Genomic DNA, 19,241 nt, shown 5'->3' with positions numbered 1-19,241 from the left:
ATTTTCTGGGTTGATATAGACAGAAGAAAGAATTAGCTTGTAGCTCTCCTGTTCTACAAAGTGCTTTGCTGAAAAGGAGGCCCAGGATACAATCAGTCAAGACCTATCTAGCGTCTTTCCCTAAACTGTTCTTCTTGCAGACACAGCAACATTCCTTGCTTCTCTTCTACTGTAGCTGTAAAATATTTATGTCAGCATTTGAAGAGTTATACAATGGGTTGGGGGTTTAGCAATATCAAAACAGATCTCTTCACTAAAATATTTTTTGAACATGCAGAAAAAAGTGTATTCTGTCCAAGACACATTTCCAATGCCTTTATAGGTTTCTACTTCCAGCTGTCAAAATAAACCCAGAAATGAAACTAATCTCTGTAAAAGAAAATTGTGTGATCTTAGCTAGAATCAGATTTTTTACTTTCTGGTAAGTCTTGTTTACTTTCATTCCAATTATTAGACATGAGAGAATATTGCTCTAATGACCTTTTACAAAATTACTTCCTCCTAGTAGCTATTTTTAAAGTCAGGAATTAATTACAATTCATGGTTACCTCAATCACATGTAACCAAGACTGTGGTTCCTAATGCACTTCTGTACATCAGTTGGCAAGAACCTGAATGCCTTTGCTCACATCAGACAAAAGTTCATTCTAAGTTATTACAAACATATTTTTAGAATATATGGTATTTCAGATTCTCTTCCAATAGCTAAAGCTTCAAGAACTGTAGTAGAAATAGAAACATTTATCAAACATGGCAAAAACCCCTTTGTTTAAAAAAAACATCCTTTGCTCAAATATTGTTTGCAAGGAATAAAAATACATCAGAGACGTTCCTGCGGTTTGGTTCAACACCCATTGTAGCCAGACTGCAGAAGAATAATAAATGAAACAAAAGTTTTCTCTCTTCAGCAGGTCTGTAAGTTCAGGCATAGCCTTGATGCAATTTAGCTACAGTTTTTGGGCTAAAACTCCCACCTGCCAGGACTGCCTGCAACAAAAAGAAATTGTATTCCATCTGAAGCCATCCCTATAGAAACAGTCCTACACTAGTCTAGAGACTAAACCACTCTCTCTATAAGTTATTTTTATTTAACTAGTCAAAATGAGTTCAGATAGCTCTGCTGCCCTCCCTCCCTGTGTAACAGTGGAGTCTGTCATGTACTATTTAGTGAGGAGGAAAAAAAAAAAAAAATATTTGAAGACTAACCTTTTTTGACAGCTAGCACTGCCTGGCTGCCAGGGCCCCTCTGAACAGGGTCCTGAGCAGTCTGAGCCAGCATAGCCCTGACCTGGGGAGAGTTGAGAACAAAATACCTTCAGAAGTCCCTTCCATTTGAAATTATTCTGACTCTAGTCTAATAACCAAACAGATACCTCATCCAGATATCATTTAAATCTTGAATACTTTTTTTTATATAGGAAGGAATGCTTGAAATCAAGCCAATTTTTCTGCCGAAGCCAGCTGTTTAATGTTTCTGACAGAAAATCCCAAGAAACCTGTAGTTGTACTATAACCTACAGATAACATACATTAATCTGGTATTTTAAAGATTCCACACTAGCCAAATATTTACAGCTACTCTACTCCCATGACCTTACTGCTCCTATGATTTTGTTGGTAATATTATTCTTTTTAGAGATCCTCTGCTCTCTGTTTATGCAGCTGCATTGATGCAGTTATTCATCATCGCACCTGGTCTGCACCAAGCTAATAGTCATTATTTGCTCTCCCTTACTACCGTGCCTGATTTCTCCTTTAATAATTAACAGATATTACATCTCTAAGTGCTGCTTAGAGAATTGGCTTGGTTAAGTAATACACTTCCTAGCATCTCATGTATTTTCCTTACTAGAAGCTTTCAAAGAAATTCTGGCTAACTGAACTTCCCCCCCCCCCCCCCAAGTGCCTTATTCTTCCTTGCAAATGCAGCAGCTTCACTAACAAAGCTCACAGCATGGCCTTCCTAAGCTCCCATGCTGAGCTCAGAGTGGAGTATTTCACTCCTAACACATCTTACCCCACCTAAGCAGAGACTGTTCTTCAGGTCAAAACTGCATGTCTGCAATTCAGGCACATTCGTATCAGCCTTGAAACAACTAAACCAACCCTACCAATCAAACTCACCCCTACCTCTCCCTCAGTTCCCTGTACTTTAACAGGGTAGCACAACTAAGAAAACCCAGGAGTACCCTCAAAATTCTCATTTCATCAAGACTCAACACTGGACTTCACCCCTCCAAAGTAAAGCAACATTTCAAAGGCATCACAAATGACTACTAATGCAAATGTAGCTGCTTCATTTTAGGCATCACAAGAAATCAAGTTACTTAGGAGACAATACCCACCTGCACCTCATCACTACTAGTTTCTCTTCCATTTTGAGCTATTTTATTGGATTTAGGATAGATCCAATATATAGAACCCATCTTGCCCATAGTTCCCCCCTTCCAAACACTTAATATACAGGCAGCTAGAGCCCTCCAAGTTTTTCTTCTTCTATGCTGATCTGTGAAATGCTTTCTTTCCACAACTTCTGGCCCTTTATACAAAATAACTTCTGCATCAGCCTCACTGCATAATCTAACCCCATTGACAAGCAAACCACCTCCCTGGCACCCCACAGGACAAAGTTTGACCCAGGCTTCAACAGCCCCTCAGTTACTTCTTTACTATCCCTCCCATGAACAGAAGAAAAACAACTAAAGCTTGATGACCTTTTACAGATAGATCTGCGCAAGACAGTGACAAAATAAATTCTGTAGTTATTTTAGCTCATTCGAGAGACAAAAGCAGTAGGAGCACAAGCCAGCCAACCCAAAGATGGAATTTGCAATGTAACAGTTGCTCAAAGCATACACCTACATTTGCTTTCCAGTTCAGATCAGGGGTGTGCTCTTGAGCCAGAGCTTCCCATGGTCTCCACTTACTGTGCCTCGATTTGTCTCACCAAGTGCTCCGGGACAGACAAAGTACATTCCCTCCAGAGGAAGCGACACACAACAATGCTCTCCTAACACCCACCTGCGGTCAGCCAGGAGGACAGACCAGAAGCAGACCCCAGTAAAACCTCCACGAGGCATACGGTGTGGAAGTCAGGTCCTCAGCCTCCAGGCTATACCACTTACTGACATAGGGGCAGCTTAGCATCCACTGTCAGCACAGTTTGTGATATGCACATCCATTTTCCAAACTGTCTTTCATTAATTTATATATATACATGTCCATAGAGAGGACAACTTTATCTATGGTCTATACAGAAGTCTCAGATCCAAACATTATGAGTAAATGCATGTTATACGTGAGTATGTACATCTATCAACACCTTTGTCACTTGGGGGTTTTACATCCCCTACGAACAGGCTATACAGCTCAAATAGATTCTGACTCCACATTTCACAAAAACACCATGTGACTGAACAGCAATTTATAAGTTAAGCAACGTTAACTAGTTCATCAAAATCGCATAGACTCTGTGTATTGTCAGCGCTACTTATTACAAACGCACATCTGATTTGAGACCAGGGAAAATCACTGGTTTGAAAGCAGAAGAGATTAAAGAGGAGATGGAACACATGTTTGTGTTACGAAGTCATGAACACCGTAATCCTGTGCTCGTTCCACATGTAGTTCATGTTGTTAACGCAAAGTGACTGTAGTTTTAGTTTACAAGCTGCTGTACAGCCTATTCTTACTATATTTCCAAAGATGTGTGATTTAACTACCAAGGAACCTAGAAACAGATTTCTGCAATTGCTCTGATAAATATCATCTTTTTATTTCTTGACTCTTGTATATCATCGAAGCTGTAAGCACCGGGGAACTTCAGATAAGCCAGTCATTTATTGTATTTACAAGTATTACATTTTTAAATGCATGGCCAATTTGTTAATCATGAGACTTCCATTTAAATTTAACTGAAGAAGAATAACTGATATTTTTCATTTAAGTGTATATATATATATATATACACACACACAAAAATCTAAATATATTAAGTGCATCTATTTATATATATGCACAACTTATATATAAATATATAGAATGTATCTATATTAGTTGTATTTGTTTAGATGTGAAAAGCTTTATGGTTGTTTCTATAATTAAAAAAACCCAAGCAATGACTTCCTGCATATCTGGCCTCATATTTCCAAGGGCTTTTTTTGGTTTTGTTTTCTTCCATCAGCTGGGGAAAATACACAGCTTCAATTAACATCAAATGGATCTAAGGGTACACAGACATGATACTTGTTCCAAACTAAGCCCCTAAAAACAGAAACAGATTACATTAGTAAAGATCTGAAGACACTGACTTTTGGTTAAAATATTTGTAAAGACATTCATAGTTCAAAGACTCTATTTATCTCACCAAAACTTTAATGGAGGCAGCCTTTTAACAGACTACATTAAGGGAAATGCTCCATTCTCTAACCATGATTCACTACTGATTACTTCCGATATGTAGGTGTCCTTTGCAGAGCATCACTCTGCTATATCTAACCTTAATATGCTGCAATGACCTTTTAGTCATTTCAGTTGTATGACGGGAATCGGCAATTCCATTTTTGATCCCCAAGGCTTTTCCAGGGCAACTGCTATGCTGCCCACTCATATTATGTTCTCATTTCTATCTGCCACCATTATAGAGCATTTGGAAGAGGATGCACTGCATTTGTATAAGCAAGCATTTTGTAATGCCTTTTTTTTTTTTAATTACTGAAAGTATTTTTCAAATGCTTGTCGTCCTTAAGAAAAAGCAAGAAGAATCACTTACCCTGTACTAGTAATTATATTAGTGCACACTTTGGCCCACAACGTAAGATTTTGCTCCTGCTGTTCTACGGACACAGAATAGCCACAGTAACTAGTGAAAAGGATAATGGCAACATGTAAATACTCAAACACCATTCTCATTCACGCTGTTGCCTGCAGATGTTGAGCTCCACCCTGCTAGACCTGTAAGAGACTTTTAACGCTAAGAGACAAACATCTAATTTCTGCTACAGCTTGTGACTGAAGAGGGAGAAAGGAAGGGGAAAAAAAAAAAAAAGAACATTCACCTCAAGATAACATTCAGTTAAATAATTACAGCATCCTAGGAAGGTAAGACAACATACGTAAATAACACAAGTCCAAGAATCTGAACTGCCTAACTCATTTGACTTCATAAAAATAGCAACATTACATAGTACTCGGAATAAGGAATTCCTCCCACAAAATTAAAGGCTTTCTTTGCAGTCACTCAGTTTGTATGCCTGTATTTTGGCACTTAAACCACAAAATTTAAGACCACTAGATATCAACTACTTGTAGTGTCTGAAAATCATTAACATATATTTAACAGTCAAAAGTGTTGAATACCATCAAATACCATCTCTTCTAAAAAATCATCAGAGCAGAAGGGTAACTGATGAAATCCAGACAGGAGCACCTAGTGACGGCCCTATGTGTCTGTAAGAAGCCTGAATTGTAGAGAGAATCGGAAAACAGACTCACACTTCTGATTATTAAAAATAAAGAAAAATCAATGCAAACAGCTGCACTTATACAACTCTAAGTGTAAATCACATTTCTAAGCATATAGCAAGTTGCAGGCCAAAGCAGATGTGTAAAAAAGAATACAACCTGATGCCAGGTGCCCACAAGTGAAAGCAGCCCTTGCTGACCAGGAGGTGAGGGCAGACAGGAACAGAAGCCCTGCAGGTACTAGCCCATAAGCAGCGTGCATGCCTGTCCACACCATGATATGGCCACAGCCTTCACAGTGCATTCCTGCTGGCTGCCCATGCTATTCATGATCCTCTCGGGATCCTTAAAGACTTGCAGAGGGCTGTATACCTTGTCCTATTGTCATTCAGTGTGAACTGGGAAAAAGATGGGAAGACGAATGCCACAATGCCACAAACTCCGATCAGCTCTCAGTGAGAGCTGTTAACTAAAAACAAGTGGGGTTTTTGGATACTTTAATGCATCTATGGGCATTAAAAGTGAGCAACCATAGCCAAACTTCTGTGACCTACCAACAGAAGGGCATTTTCAGTTACACACCAGCCTGTAATAACCAACCTGTTCAGGACCCCTTCATTTCATACATCCCTCTAAAGCCTATTCTCAGTCCTGAAGAACCTGCTCACCTGGTGACGAAAACCACTTAGTAAGTACCAATCCATCTGCCTCTCTGCTGGCTCCACCTGCTCCTTGTATTAGTGTGTGTCACCTAAAACATCTCACCTTTGGGTGGCACAGTTCAGCAGCCAAACATGCGCCATTATGTTTCACTCCATTTTGCCAAAATGAGTTGCTAAAGAGTTGATATTACTCCTAGTCTAGTTATGCCTTTTTCAGACTATCAAATGAAAAGCAGAAACTTTCCAGAAGGCAAATCTGCAACAGGTTTATTTTACTTCAAGAAATGGTCTGCCATAGTTATCCATCATTTTTAGTCAGAGACAGAGGCCTCCAAACTCAATCTTCCAACCTGGGTTTAAAGAAACAAAACAATAAGCCCAGAAAAAAACCAACCGAACACTACACCAAAAAACAAACCAACAGAAAAAAAAAACCCAAAACCCACCCAACATCAAAAAACCCACAACAAAACAACAACAAGTGAACAACATAACCAATTTGTGCAAATCCTACTAAAAGCTAGTTAACTCCTCCTGGACATTCATTTGCACACAAACGTTCTCTACTCCTCCAGTACAGCCCATAGCAGCAATCTACAAGGGTAGATAAAACTCAGTAGCAGCATTTGACATACTGCATGCAAGCATGGGAAGGTGTCAGACAACCCATAAAGAGTAAACCCAAAGTTAAATGCAAGATCTAACTGCAAGCTCTTGATAAACTTGTAATAAAAAGCTATTCGGCAGCTTTAATTGCTCAAACTTTGAAAACCGAACAAGGCAACTAAAGTGGTATTCAGAAGAGGAGTCTTCTCAGGAGTTATTACTGCACTTCAAAGTCTATAAACAGGTAAATTGTTTATACTTGTAACCAAAGGCAATACCAGATTACTGAAGGCACTCATGGGTCAGAAATTAAACATCAGCTGTCCTGCGATAACTACAAGCACTTGCCTATCCTTTGACAAACTGCCGAAACTACAATGTAATCTTCTCTTCCTTAATTGCAGGATGAACTTCCAGATGATGAACTACTTGTGGGAGTAACTTATAGCCAAGCTGCCACTGTGCAACTTGCCATCAGAAACAAACACCCCTACAACTTTGTCATGTGTCAAACCTGTACACCTCTCAGATTTTAGAAGTTAACTGGTTTTAGGAGAGCATACGAGCACCAAGTGCCAGTAACTATTTCTTAACAAGTATTTTTACTCACAGCCATGGGCCCCTTTTCCAAGACTGTCTACCCACCACCAGGCTTTCTCTCTGTTATAACCTGGAAAACACATTTTTCTTCAGTAATTAAACATTTGAACACAGACTCCCTCCTTCACTATTTTGGGAGTTGTAACTATTCACCAATGGAAGCAAACAGTTTTTGACACGCCCAACAGTTTACTTGATGAGGTCATGATTTGGTAGGGAAACATTACAGTCACTAAAATCCATACAAATGGATTTAAATGGAAATTAGTTCCAATCCAATTACTACCTCCTTAGTAGGATCAGACCACAATCTCTCAATCTGAAAAGAAAAAACCTACTATGTTAAGAAGAGGTTAACTTTTATAAAGGTTCTCTGAGAAAATATATTTTAAAAGTAAACTAGAAGGCTGAAGAGGAACCAACGGGAACGTAAACAGCTTATTTTTCCAAAGGTGGCTGTGGATATCTGTGTTTAAGTCCCTTGCTTTCCACTCCAGCCATTGCAGCTACCTCCAGCCTGGGCTGGTGGCTCATCTGGCCATACAACTTTGCAATAGGATGTAACAAAATAGTTCAGAAAGTCATTCCAGAAATATAGTGAATTACCCAGAAACCACTCTGTTTACTCTGGTCAATAAAACACTGTTATCTCTCTTACAATAGGCCATACTGTTTATACAACCAAAGTTAGCTTTCATGCACCAACCATCTATTTATTTAGCAAGATCAGCTATCACTGTAAATCAATTTCTTTGCAAATGAGAAACAGCTGCTGTAAAACCTACTTAAAACTCTTCCCTGCATCTAATATTTGGACATGCAGCAGAACAGATGACAAGAATACCAAAAAAAAAAAGTCATCAGCACCACATCTAGTGACATACTGAAACAGTGTGCCTATCTTAGCTTTTACAAGCATTTTTAAAGAAAAATTATCTTTTAGTGTTTACTTAAATAGTTTTATATTTTAAATACAAACTTGTAAGTTAAAAAGCATGACAAGAGAAGCTTACAACTGGTATTCAAACTGCATACTATCAGAAGGATATGGAAGACAGGCAACTAAAAGGTAACTCAAAGAATCTGTACTACAGGTTGGTTATTCCATGAGTAACCTTCAAGAAAAAAAAAAACGCAGCAAAATGAATGTTGTTTATCAGCTCTGTAAAAAGCATTAAAAGAACTAATCCCTGATCAAGCTTGAAGTTTTATATAATCTTTGTCCTAGAACAGTCATACAGAGAGGTCTTACAAAGGTGAATTCACTCAACACAGCCATCTAAAAGGCTTGCACCTCTTTCATGACTCTTTCTGATGAATCAGGAGGAGGTCACTACCACTCTTTCAGAAAGTACAACACCCTGCAAAACATCAACTTGGAAGACCCCAACTTGAATAGACAGTACCAACAATGGCACCTGCACTACAACTCAGTTACAAAATCTAATGGAGATTTAGACTGGAATTAAGTGGCTTCAGAACAGACTTACTTCACTCACAAGACAATATCTGGCTGCAGAAGAACTTCTCCTAAGTATCAAGGATGAGTTCTGTTGGCCGCTCTTAAAGCAAGAGTTGGGGATGGGGAAGCGCAAACATACACAGAGCATTAAGCCCTGCTCATGACAGGTTCTTCTCACTCAAGTTATTTTATCCATTAGTCTTCTCATCTGGTCTTTTAAATTTGAAACTTGGTGAGTTGGATTCATTGTAAGCAGTCAGTCTCTGCAGCACTCCAGGGAAGGCTCACAACTTCAAGCTTGGACATAAGGAGAAAGAAGGTGCATTTAAGGGAAGCTGCAGACTTGGTTGCACAAAGCGTTTAAGTACTGTCTGCTGCCAAATGCAAGAGTGCAGCAAGCTCTGCTTTCTGCCTGTCCCAGGTGAGGGTACACATGCCCAAGGATGCGGTACATGATAGCTTCTGAAGGATTTATAAGCAGGCAAGAAGTATCAGGTCAGGCTGTGACCGCAGCAATGACATCCAGTTCTAAAAAAAACAACCTATCTGAATATACATGCACTAAAAAAAGCTGTTAGTGTTTTTCTGGTGGGGTTTTGTGTGGGGTTGGTTTTGGGGTTTTTTTTGTTTTGGTTTTGGGGTTTTTTTTGTTTTGTTTTTTAATGTTCATATTCAATAGTCTCTGAGCAGTAAAGAACTGCAGTGCATTTTCACAGAAGGTCTCATTAAATCACAGAAAAGCTTTCTGAAGCTCCAAGTCAAGAAGCTTAAATGTTTAGGATGAGACCAAAAAATCCTGATGGCCTTCAAGTTTGTTTGAAAGACGGATTACAGAATATTATGTAAAGCACAAATCTCAGAACTATTCCCCATTGTATTTACAAATATTATCAAATTTTACTAGATCATGAATTTTCATAAAAAGTGACATTTTCAAAAAGCTTCTCTTGCTTTAATCCTCCTCCTTTCTTTTGATAGGATTAAATGCTGAAATGGCAGGCTGTTAAATAAGCACACTGAAATGCCAACTGTGAGGCATTTAACTACATGTTTTACAAATTAATGTTTCACAGTTGCTTTAAATTTTGACATTATAGTTTAGTATCTTCAGGCAACTCACTTCAGAGGGTGCTGGATTTGATTTACATTATTTCTCATTTTACATTCATATCTTACAGTACTAGAATACCTTTAAGTTTCCCTTAATCCCTCATAAAAGAAATTTAGTTTTATGAAAGGCTGGGAAATATTGCCTTGTTTTATAAACAGGTACCAACCAGCCTGCCTACAGCAATTTCAAAGTTACCACTAAATTCACCTATAACATGCCATACCCGTCAAGATAACTTCACCAAAAGACATGCAGATCATAGCCTGTGTATGCATACACCTGCACAAATTCAGAGTGCTACGTTGAAAGATTGTGTCACTGATCTTCCCCTTCAGTTACTCCAGTGCTCACCATCATGTTCTGAATGAACTGGAGAAAATGTCAACCAGAATTCCTAAAAAAAGCAGTGGGATGCTCATCTGAATTCTATTATTAGGTTACTTCAGAGGACAGCTGCTTCAAAAGTAAATCCTATGGGCTACTAGATAGGGTGTTTTAGGCTGAATTTACTTTGCAGAACATGAAATGCAGTTTCTGTATTACTAGAGTTAGTATTTACAGAAAGGGTTGAAATCTTAAAAATTATAAATTTTAAAAAGAAAAAAGAAAAAAACACCACCACCAAAGTAGTCCTAACACTACCTTCAGGAATACGAAACTGTGGCTATTCCTACAGTACCACCTCAGACAATATATTAGTTGAAATCATAATTCAAAGGTGTTTCCTCATCTTTTTCTTAGATTATCTAACTTGATTATTTCAAGATCGATAATGTTTCTTTGGTGCTGCTGAATTTCTATAAAAAAGACTTAAGAGAAAACTCGGAAGGAGTACGTTCTGGTTTGCAGTTGAGCACCTTTCCCTCATTACTTTACAGTCATACAATCAATAAAAAGCACAAACCATTTAGAGTTTGTACGTGATTCCTCGGTATAAGAGTTTCAGAAGATACCAACCTATTTGCAATAGTTTCTACAATTTGTAGAAAACTAATTTATTTGTCAGAAAAATCAGTACCTAAAGGGAGGCAAGATGACTACCACGATAGGCAGAGCAGTACATAAGAAACAGGATTCTCATTTCCATACAGCCATACACTTGATTCATTCTTCTCTCTACAATGCTGGAACCAGAGGAAAGTGCCAGCACTTGCCATACTCAGGACAACCGAGCATCCATAGGGCAATCAAGGCATTGCAGAACCAGTGTAAGGGGTACTTACAGCTGCAAAACTACTGCAGCTCTCTGTTTCTAATACTTCAAGATCACTTCTATATTCATTCTCCTGCCATTTTTAAGGACAGCAGACTATGTTTTCCTTTTATTCATAGAGCAACTTCAGTTTCTGCTAAAAAATTATGGTCTTTGCTCACAACACTATACATGAAGTGCTGGCACAGGTAAAGTTAGCAGCAAGATTATCACCAAGTGTAACAAGACCACTCTAAACAGATACGCTCCAAGGAAAAATAGAACAATTCTTTTTGTTTGTAGAAAGCAATCTGATACTGCTAACTGGCAGTTCAGTGTTAATCCTTGACACTTACGACACAGCCTCCATTTAATATCTACAAACATACATCTAATTATTTAGACATCTGATTATTTAGCCATAGAAGACCTGTCTAGCAATCCAATGCTGCTAACTACTACATCCTATCCACACATAGTGAAGTTTTACCTAGCCATGCAATGATTAATGTTAATCCCAGCAGCATGTACTACTAATTCAGATATTCAAGAATGTTTATGTGCATGACCTGGGAATGTGCCAAATCACCTCTCTGAAGTCTTATTGGTGTTTCAGATTCATTTGACAAACAAAAGCCTGAGACACCTTTGTATTATAACAGACACTTCAATAACGCTCTGGATATGTTCAATAACACAACATCTTTTTTCAAAACCAATTTTGACACCTACTAATATTCCATAAATAATGGATCAGATTACAGTCTCACTAAAATTCATTATAAAGTATTAAACCTGTCTAATCTTTTATCACTACTGCTAACATAATAAAAAGAATGAGAATGCCAGAAGTACAGAAAGTTATGAGAATTTTCCTCAGGAGCATTGTAGAACACAGTCTAAATCAGAGGACGCGTTGTCATGCCTATGTGAGACACTTATAAGATGTTTTTAAACTAGAACATATCTTTGTACTTTTCATTTCAACTTAGTCTATCATTTCTCCTCCATAGTTTCTAAAGTTGTTATTCACTCTAACAACTTCGTTCATAAAATTATTGCACACGTGAGCATCAAACAAGGATTAATATTAGAAAGATATTGCGATCAGCTGCCTTGTGGTTAACATTGCACTAGTGCCAAAAATCACAATTAAAGATACAGGTTTTGTTTGGAAAATATCACAATGTTTTTTCTTTGTGACTTCCTATTTAACTATTGCCACAGTTACTACTTCTGAGAAAAAGTTCCAGTGTTAAGTGTTAGCTACACTTCTTATTTTGTTGAGGATCTTTGGCAATACTCTTGCCACCCAGGGACATGTCCTAACTTTTTACATACTAAACCTGATTTGCTAAGGAAAAGAGACTTCCATGGTTTCACTATATCTGTTGAATTTAAGTTGAGAAGCAAAAAGTAGTTCTGCCAGTTACTAAGTTTCAGTTTCCATATTCTACCATACCAAAATTTTCAAAAGCAGGATCTTAAAATTAGGCTGCCTATCTAGTGGCCCAAAGTTCAAGGCGGCTGAGCACAGTGAATTCTTCATACTGTCAGCAGAGCTAGAGATGTAGCAACTCAGATCAAGGAGCCTCTGCTCTCTGGCAGGCAGAGTTTGAACGATGCTTTACGAAGGGCTGCAGCACAGACGCATAGAAAACCCTCCTCTACATTGCAGGCCAGATTTCCAAAGACTTAAGAATTTTTAAAAACCTGCCATTTCATTTTGGATGCAGAAACAGAAGGTTAGCTCTTGAGAGGCTCAGCCTGAGTACTTCTCTGTAGTTCTAATAAAGGAGCCATTCTACCCTCCATCTGTTTAGTCCTACTGCCACCTGCTGTCACAAACACACCGGTGCTACACTGTCCGCAGAGCATTTTTTTTTTCCTCTTCTGTTGTTAGAGTGTAAAAGAATATATATTGCTACTCAAAATTATCTAAAAATAAGCATAAATTAATTTGTCCAGAGAAGCGTAATGGTAGATCAGTATACTGCCACCTTCATGGCTAGAGCATCAACTCTGCAGACCCGTGCATGGTCTCATATGCAGCTCATCCCAACAAAAAGGTCATTCACATTGGAAGTATTAGTAAGATTGGGTCCAGATCCCCAGATTGTTTGGGGGTTTTCTGTTTGTTTGTTTTGAACACTGGCAGTATTGTTGGTTTCTTGAAAATTTTGAAATATTTATTATTATTAGCAAAGGATTAAGACTATGAAATGTCCAGATGACTAAGGTTGAATTGCTCCTACCTTATCCTTATGTGAGCATGCAAAGAGGCTTAAACCTTTAGATTAAAACAAAATAGAAAAAGTTAAAACCAAAATCTGCTGCATAAAACAGATTAAACAAAAAGGTCTGAAAATAAAGTACTCAAATCTACCTCCTGCCTAATGCTTCCATGAAGTCTAGCAACCTCTAGAGTTAAGCAAACTCAGCAATTCCTCTCAGGATCACCGGAACGCTTTATGCCATCACCGCTGGTGGTGCCGTGCTTCAGCAGCTTAAACTACCTGAGGCTGCTGCCATCCCACCCTTCTCTCCCCCGGCTCTGGAGCTATCAGGCAGCAAACCAAGTCAGGGAGCTGACATGGTGCTCTCACAACCACAACCACCACTGACTGCGTTAGGAGCAGGTAGAGAGGAGGCCAAAACAGAGACAACTCTGGAGAACAGAGTCCTGAGCTGCCATCAGTTTCTATGATGTCTGCCTGCTGAACCACGCTCCGGGAAAGTTCTTCTCTGAAGTGCCTTAAGTCTGTGCTGCAGCTGCAGGCTCCCTGCTTGTGGTTTCCCCGCCGCACTCAAAGCTAACTGCCACCCAGTGTTATGGGTTCCTAAGAGAGCAGAGGTGAACCTCTACCCTCCCTTCAAGTTTTTCATCTGACGAAGAGCACAGCAGCTAAGACAACAAAAAGAGACTTTCTGTCTGTTGCTCAGCTGTACACCCTTTTTGGCAAAACAACACACAGTAAGCTGAAAGCAAGTATCATCGCGTTTGTCACAAGGAGTTTTAAAACCAATGCAAAGTGAAATTTAATTGCATAAGCTGAGTGAGATGCTGAAATTCTGGATTCTTGCTGCTCCAGTGGAAAAACAACGCTGGTCTCCAAACACAACTCCAGTCAGGTGTAACAAAGGCACAGGGCTTAAGCTAGCTGCACTCAGAGAGCAAAGGGTAAAATGCAGGACATGGATTTTTGTTCAAGTGATTTCTTTGCATGAAACCAATTGTTAACACTAAGTCTTTTTAAAGACTTCTGGGGTTTGTTCTTGTTTTTTCCAACAAGCACATTACTTACTGCTCAGCATAAGCCCAATTCAGTTTGATGACTACCACCGTATCACTCTAATGGGAAACTGAAAGGCTCTTTCATATGTTGCATCTCTTGTTTGAAGAAAAAAAGGTAACTCTCATCCTCACACACACAAAAGAATGGCAATCTGTAGGCTGCATGCTGCTAAACTCATGTTGTCAAGTATGATAACTAGTAAAAGATTAACTTGCAATACCACCAGTACTACTACTTTCTATATTTGCAGACACTTGTAAAAGTATTTTTCTTTAGCAGTTAGGGTAGGGTTAATATGCTCTAAAAAAGTTAGAGAACTATGGCAATTGCCTATATCTTCACAAAATGCTGGGGAAAAGTTAGTCACACCAGCCACCCTCTAACCCCGCATGTCTTCACCACTCACATCAGAAGGGAACATACCACCGGCCAGTAAGAGACAGGTGAATCTTACTCACCGTTTTCTAAACATGGCCCCACTCAAATATAACAGGACTATAAAAATGCATATTTCACACTGTTTTAATGCAGATAGACAGTTGACAATATAGTCAAACAAGGTATATTTTCAAGCACAGTTGTGATAACTGAACATGATGTTATCCATACATGTCAATTTGACAGTGAAATACTTTGGATTAAAAAGTAACTGGGCTGTTAGGTTTTACGTTGCTTCTTTTTCCTGCTGTCACCCACTTGATTGTCCAAAGATAACACTCTTTCTAGACAATGTATTAAGAGCACAAGAAATACTGCAATATGGAAAGATTATACCCTTTTTTTACCGTTTTAATAGAACTTCGTGATTTTTCTTCCCAAACATTACTGCTCAGCTCCATTGTGCAATGAACATTTGTTTCTCTTTCATAGGATCCAAACATAAGTAACCTGAAATAGAAAAGCCTATAGTAAGAATTGTAATACTATTACATATATCCCAGATATCATATTAAACTTAGCATTCTTCTTTTATACATTCTATTATTATTATTAACGTGTACACACAGAAGTCCACACAGAAAAGATTTCACAGGCACAGCGTTACACCAAAGGAAAGACACTGCCACCCTCTAGTGGAAGAACTCCATAAATATCAAATATAACTTAATTTTTAGCTAGGGTTTTTCCTGCGTGGTGGTTGCTTTGGTTTTGCTATTGTATTTCCCTTTTTCTTTTCCTTTTCTAAATAAAGTGTTCAATCAGACCAGTATTTTTCCATGAAAGAAAAAACTTTTTTTTTTTTTTAAAAAGCAACAATAGCCACAAGAGTCTTTCATTCTAGTCCTAAACTTCATAATACACTGCAGCTCTTCTTGGTTCAAGAGTGTTACTGTAGATTAAAGTCACAGTTCACTACTGCTTATTTCTATGTCACTAAACTAAGATTCTCTCATACCTAATTTTTCATAACATTCATAACAAATGAAAGAGTTGTTCTTCATGCATGATACCCTATTCCAGAAGGCTATAAAGCTTTTCAGGTAGATTATCAGTACTATAAAATAAAATTTAAAAAAAAACAACCTAAAACCAAACAAAAAACCTACAACACAATAACCTTTAGGCTACAGAGCAGCAAAAGTTGTGCACAGCTTCTCACAGTAGCTGGAAGCAGATAAATATTTTGGAATAAAAACTTCAAACAAATACTACTCTTCCAAAAGAGCTCTTAGATTTTAATTTCCCTACAAACTTTCTGTATACATTTGACAAGGACAGTTTCTAAGCTTTCATCAAAAGTATCTTATTTGTGATTTGACATGTTACACAAGTCTTTAGATGATATAGACAAAAGCTGTCAGAAAAAAGATAACAATTTTCTTGGTTTATCTTTATGTTGTTAAATAACATTTCTAGGTTAAATATTTATGATCAAAAAGTGCCTAGCTCCAGATGTGGAGATATGTAGCAAACATACTTTGAAAATTAAGTAACACTGTTGAAAACAACTTTCATCAACAATTAGAATGGGTAAAATTCAGTCAATCCCACGGGAAAACACCTCTTTGGCTGTGACAGCTCTCTAGCTTGCATTGCAGCATGAAAAGGTAAATAAATATTTCTTTTCTATGTCTCTCAATGAAGAACTTGTTTAACTAGTTTTCAGCTGAGTACATGAATTCATGGGGAGGATGACAGGGGAAGATCCCATTTAGGTTGGTACCCAGCACACCTGCTTTACAAAGTGTCAACTGGTTTTGGCTCAGAGTTAGTGGCTGCATCCTGCAACCCCATCTTCAGACAGAAAGTCTGTATGTGCTAGCAAAGCACCACAAACAGCAGCTGTCAACCTCATTTCCAGCTTGACCTTCAGCACTCATTTGTCTAGACACTATTGATTTGATTACTGTAAGCAGAAATCCAGCCTCAGAACCAACTGATTAGGTACTCTGTCTGGGCAAGACTAAGTTTGTTCAAGGTTACTTGAACTGATGAACTCATGCCTTCTTCACTTATTTTTAAGCCATCCCCAGCAACTCTCTGTGGCTTTTCTATTCTGCTTTTAGTAGCTGCTTTTGAGTAATGAGGTTTTCCTCAGTGCCTCATTGATATCAGACAGTTTATTAAAGCTTTTCCACAGCTGATCATTGGCTGCATGTTTCATCTTGTGTTCACCTAGACACACTCTCGGGGAATCTTCCAGCAGTACTTATGGTCACTCAAATATCAAAGTAGCTATTTAGCTGTCTTGTACTGGTGGCAACTGGGATAGGAGGACACAAGGTAGCTCAAAACAGGAATAAAACATAATTTTCAGCCAGAACCATAACATAAGAGTTACAAGAAAAACAATGAGCCATAATGAGATTTCACTGTACATTAGGTCACTAATACCAAACTTGAAGAAACACATCACAAGCCACCAAAACTGCACATTTAAATTTTAAAGAGCTCTTCATGTTGAAGTTTGGAATTTAATTTCCAATTTCAGAAAGACAAAGAGGAAATTTTAACTGCTACAACACTAAGAAAATTTTTGTTTGAATAATACCTCCATTAGCACACAAACAGAGGTACTGTATCTGCAGCTGTGTTATAAACACTGACACTGTGTCACAACACACCCGAAGCAACTGGATATTAAGGCAATATCTATATCCTACGGATTGAAAGTTTGTAAATCAGTGTGAAAGGATGTATGAAAACATCCTGAAACAAAGTTTATAAACCCAGCAATAATTCAATCAATAAAGAAAAGTGATTAAATTACCACCCGAGTAATTGACCTATACATACAGCAAATTTCTATTCCTTCCCCAATTGTAGATTGGATGGTTCCCTGCCACAAGAGAGCACGAGGTAGAGGAGTGATTCAACAGCATTACTGTGGATACGAAAACAGTTGTTGGTAGCTGTCCTGCTTTCCAGTCTGAGAGCTACCAGGACTCCAAGACATGAAGTGTCTGTCCTCAGATACAGAACAGAAGCATGTGGAGACTGTGGTCACCTCACCTCTTGAAGCCAAGAACTTATCAAGTGCCTATGGTCTTCCAGAAAGGAGAACGAACAACAAGGCTAACAAGCCTCCTACTTTTTGTAAGTAATGCTGAAGTACTGATCTGAAAATCTAACAAGAATCTGATATGGGCAAAGTACACACCAACATTTAACATGTTATTTGTTACTCGGTACGTAAAAGCAAACTGAATTTGTTTCCTTTACAATCCTTCCCTAATTTTTTTTAAATTTCAACTGTGGCCTATCTGCAAGTATTTTAGGAGTTGAAATAATCAGAATATTGCTCAAATTTTAAGAATGTCAAAAGCAGATTCAATATTCACATAAGGCTGCCACTGCTGCACACTGACGTTCACTTGAAGACAAAAGGAAGACAACCCATAAAACTCCTGAAGACAAAAGGAAGACAACCCATAAAACTCCTGAAGACAAAAGGAAGACAACCCATAAAACTCCAAATTTGACAAGTCAGTCTCAGGTACACTCTGTGGTATTTTACAAAGTAACTATCTTTGGGAAATTTCCCTTTGTTCACGAAGGTTATCTATTGAAACAAATGCTAATTTAGAAAGCCCACTTGATGGCACTGTTTTGGAAGAGTATTCTCACCTATTATATTAAAAGAGTTTACGAGCATTAAGACTTTCTTCACAGTGTATCTTTAAAAAAAATACAGCAAAATTTAACAGCATGTTGCTTTGTTTTTCCCTTTTCCTTAAAAACTTAAGGTAATGACAGATAACAGATTTTTTGCAAGGATTGAGTTCTGCAAGGGCATTGCACTTGTACAAGAAAACGTATATTTTCAACAGGTCAGACAGAAATTTGAAAACTGTATTCCTTATTATTTAAACCAAAGTGCCTATCCTTTCATTAATTTTTTTTTTTTAATGTGTAAAATTTATTTTTTCTTTCAATAGCATGACAGCAAGAAAATCAATATGGTTGAGCCTGCAATTAGAAAAGAAACAAGTGCAAAAGCTGCAGGTATTCGGTCATGTGAAGGATATAACGAAATTAAATTAGACACAACATACAAAAAGTTCGCTAGATGTTTTATCACTGTAGTTTCACCACTGTACTTCAGACTTAAGCAGGAGAAGTAGTAGAACTGTTACTAGACTAGATGGAATACAATGTCAATGGTCAAGAATCCTACCCCAAATACAGTACAGAAGTCAAAGAATAGCTACTGTCCTGAGTGAGAACATAAAAACCTTTTGGGGCACTGAGCAAAACAAAAACACACAGAAATTAAAGTGATCTTTCATTTGTGGAATGAGAATGACTGCCAAGAAAAGTTTCGAGGTCCCTAAAGCTCAGTATTTCAGCATGCAGTACTGCACTGCAAAAGAACCATTGAGAACGGTCCCACGGAACCGTCACACCA

At 38.1% G+C, this 19,241-nt stretch overlaps 1 protein-coding gene across 1 annotated transcript in view; it reads right to left on the bottom strand.

Moving 5' to 3' along the window:
• Positions 1–19,241, bottom strand: part of PDZD8 (PDZ domain containing 8) — a 63,217-nt gene that overhangs the window by 21,843 nt on the left and 22,133 nt on the right. Inside the window, exon 3 of the mRNA XM_086466829.1 lies at positions 15,178–15,280. Coding sequence (XP_086322955.1) covers positions 15,178–15,280 — 103 coding nt within the window. The remainder of the gene's footprint in view (positions 1–15,177; positions 15,281–19,241) is intronic.

Source organism: Leptosomus discolor, chromosome 6 (genome assembly GCF_034619465.1).
Source record: "Leptosomus discolor isolate bLepDis1 chromosome 6, bLepDis1.hap2, whole genome shotgun sequence".
Lineage (NCBI taxonomy): Eukaryota > Metazoa > Chordata > Aves > Leptosomiformes > Leptosomidae > Leptosomus > Leptosomus discolor.
The sequence above is the reverse complement of the archived record's forward strand: the minus strand, read 5'-3'. Positions and strand labels throughout refer to the sequence as shown.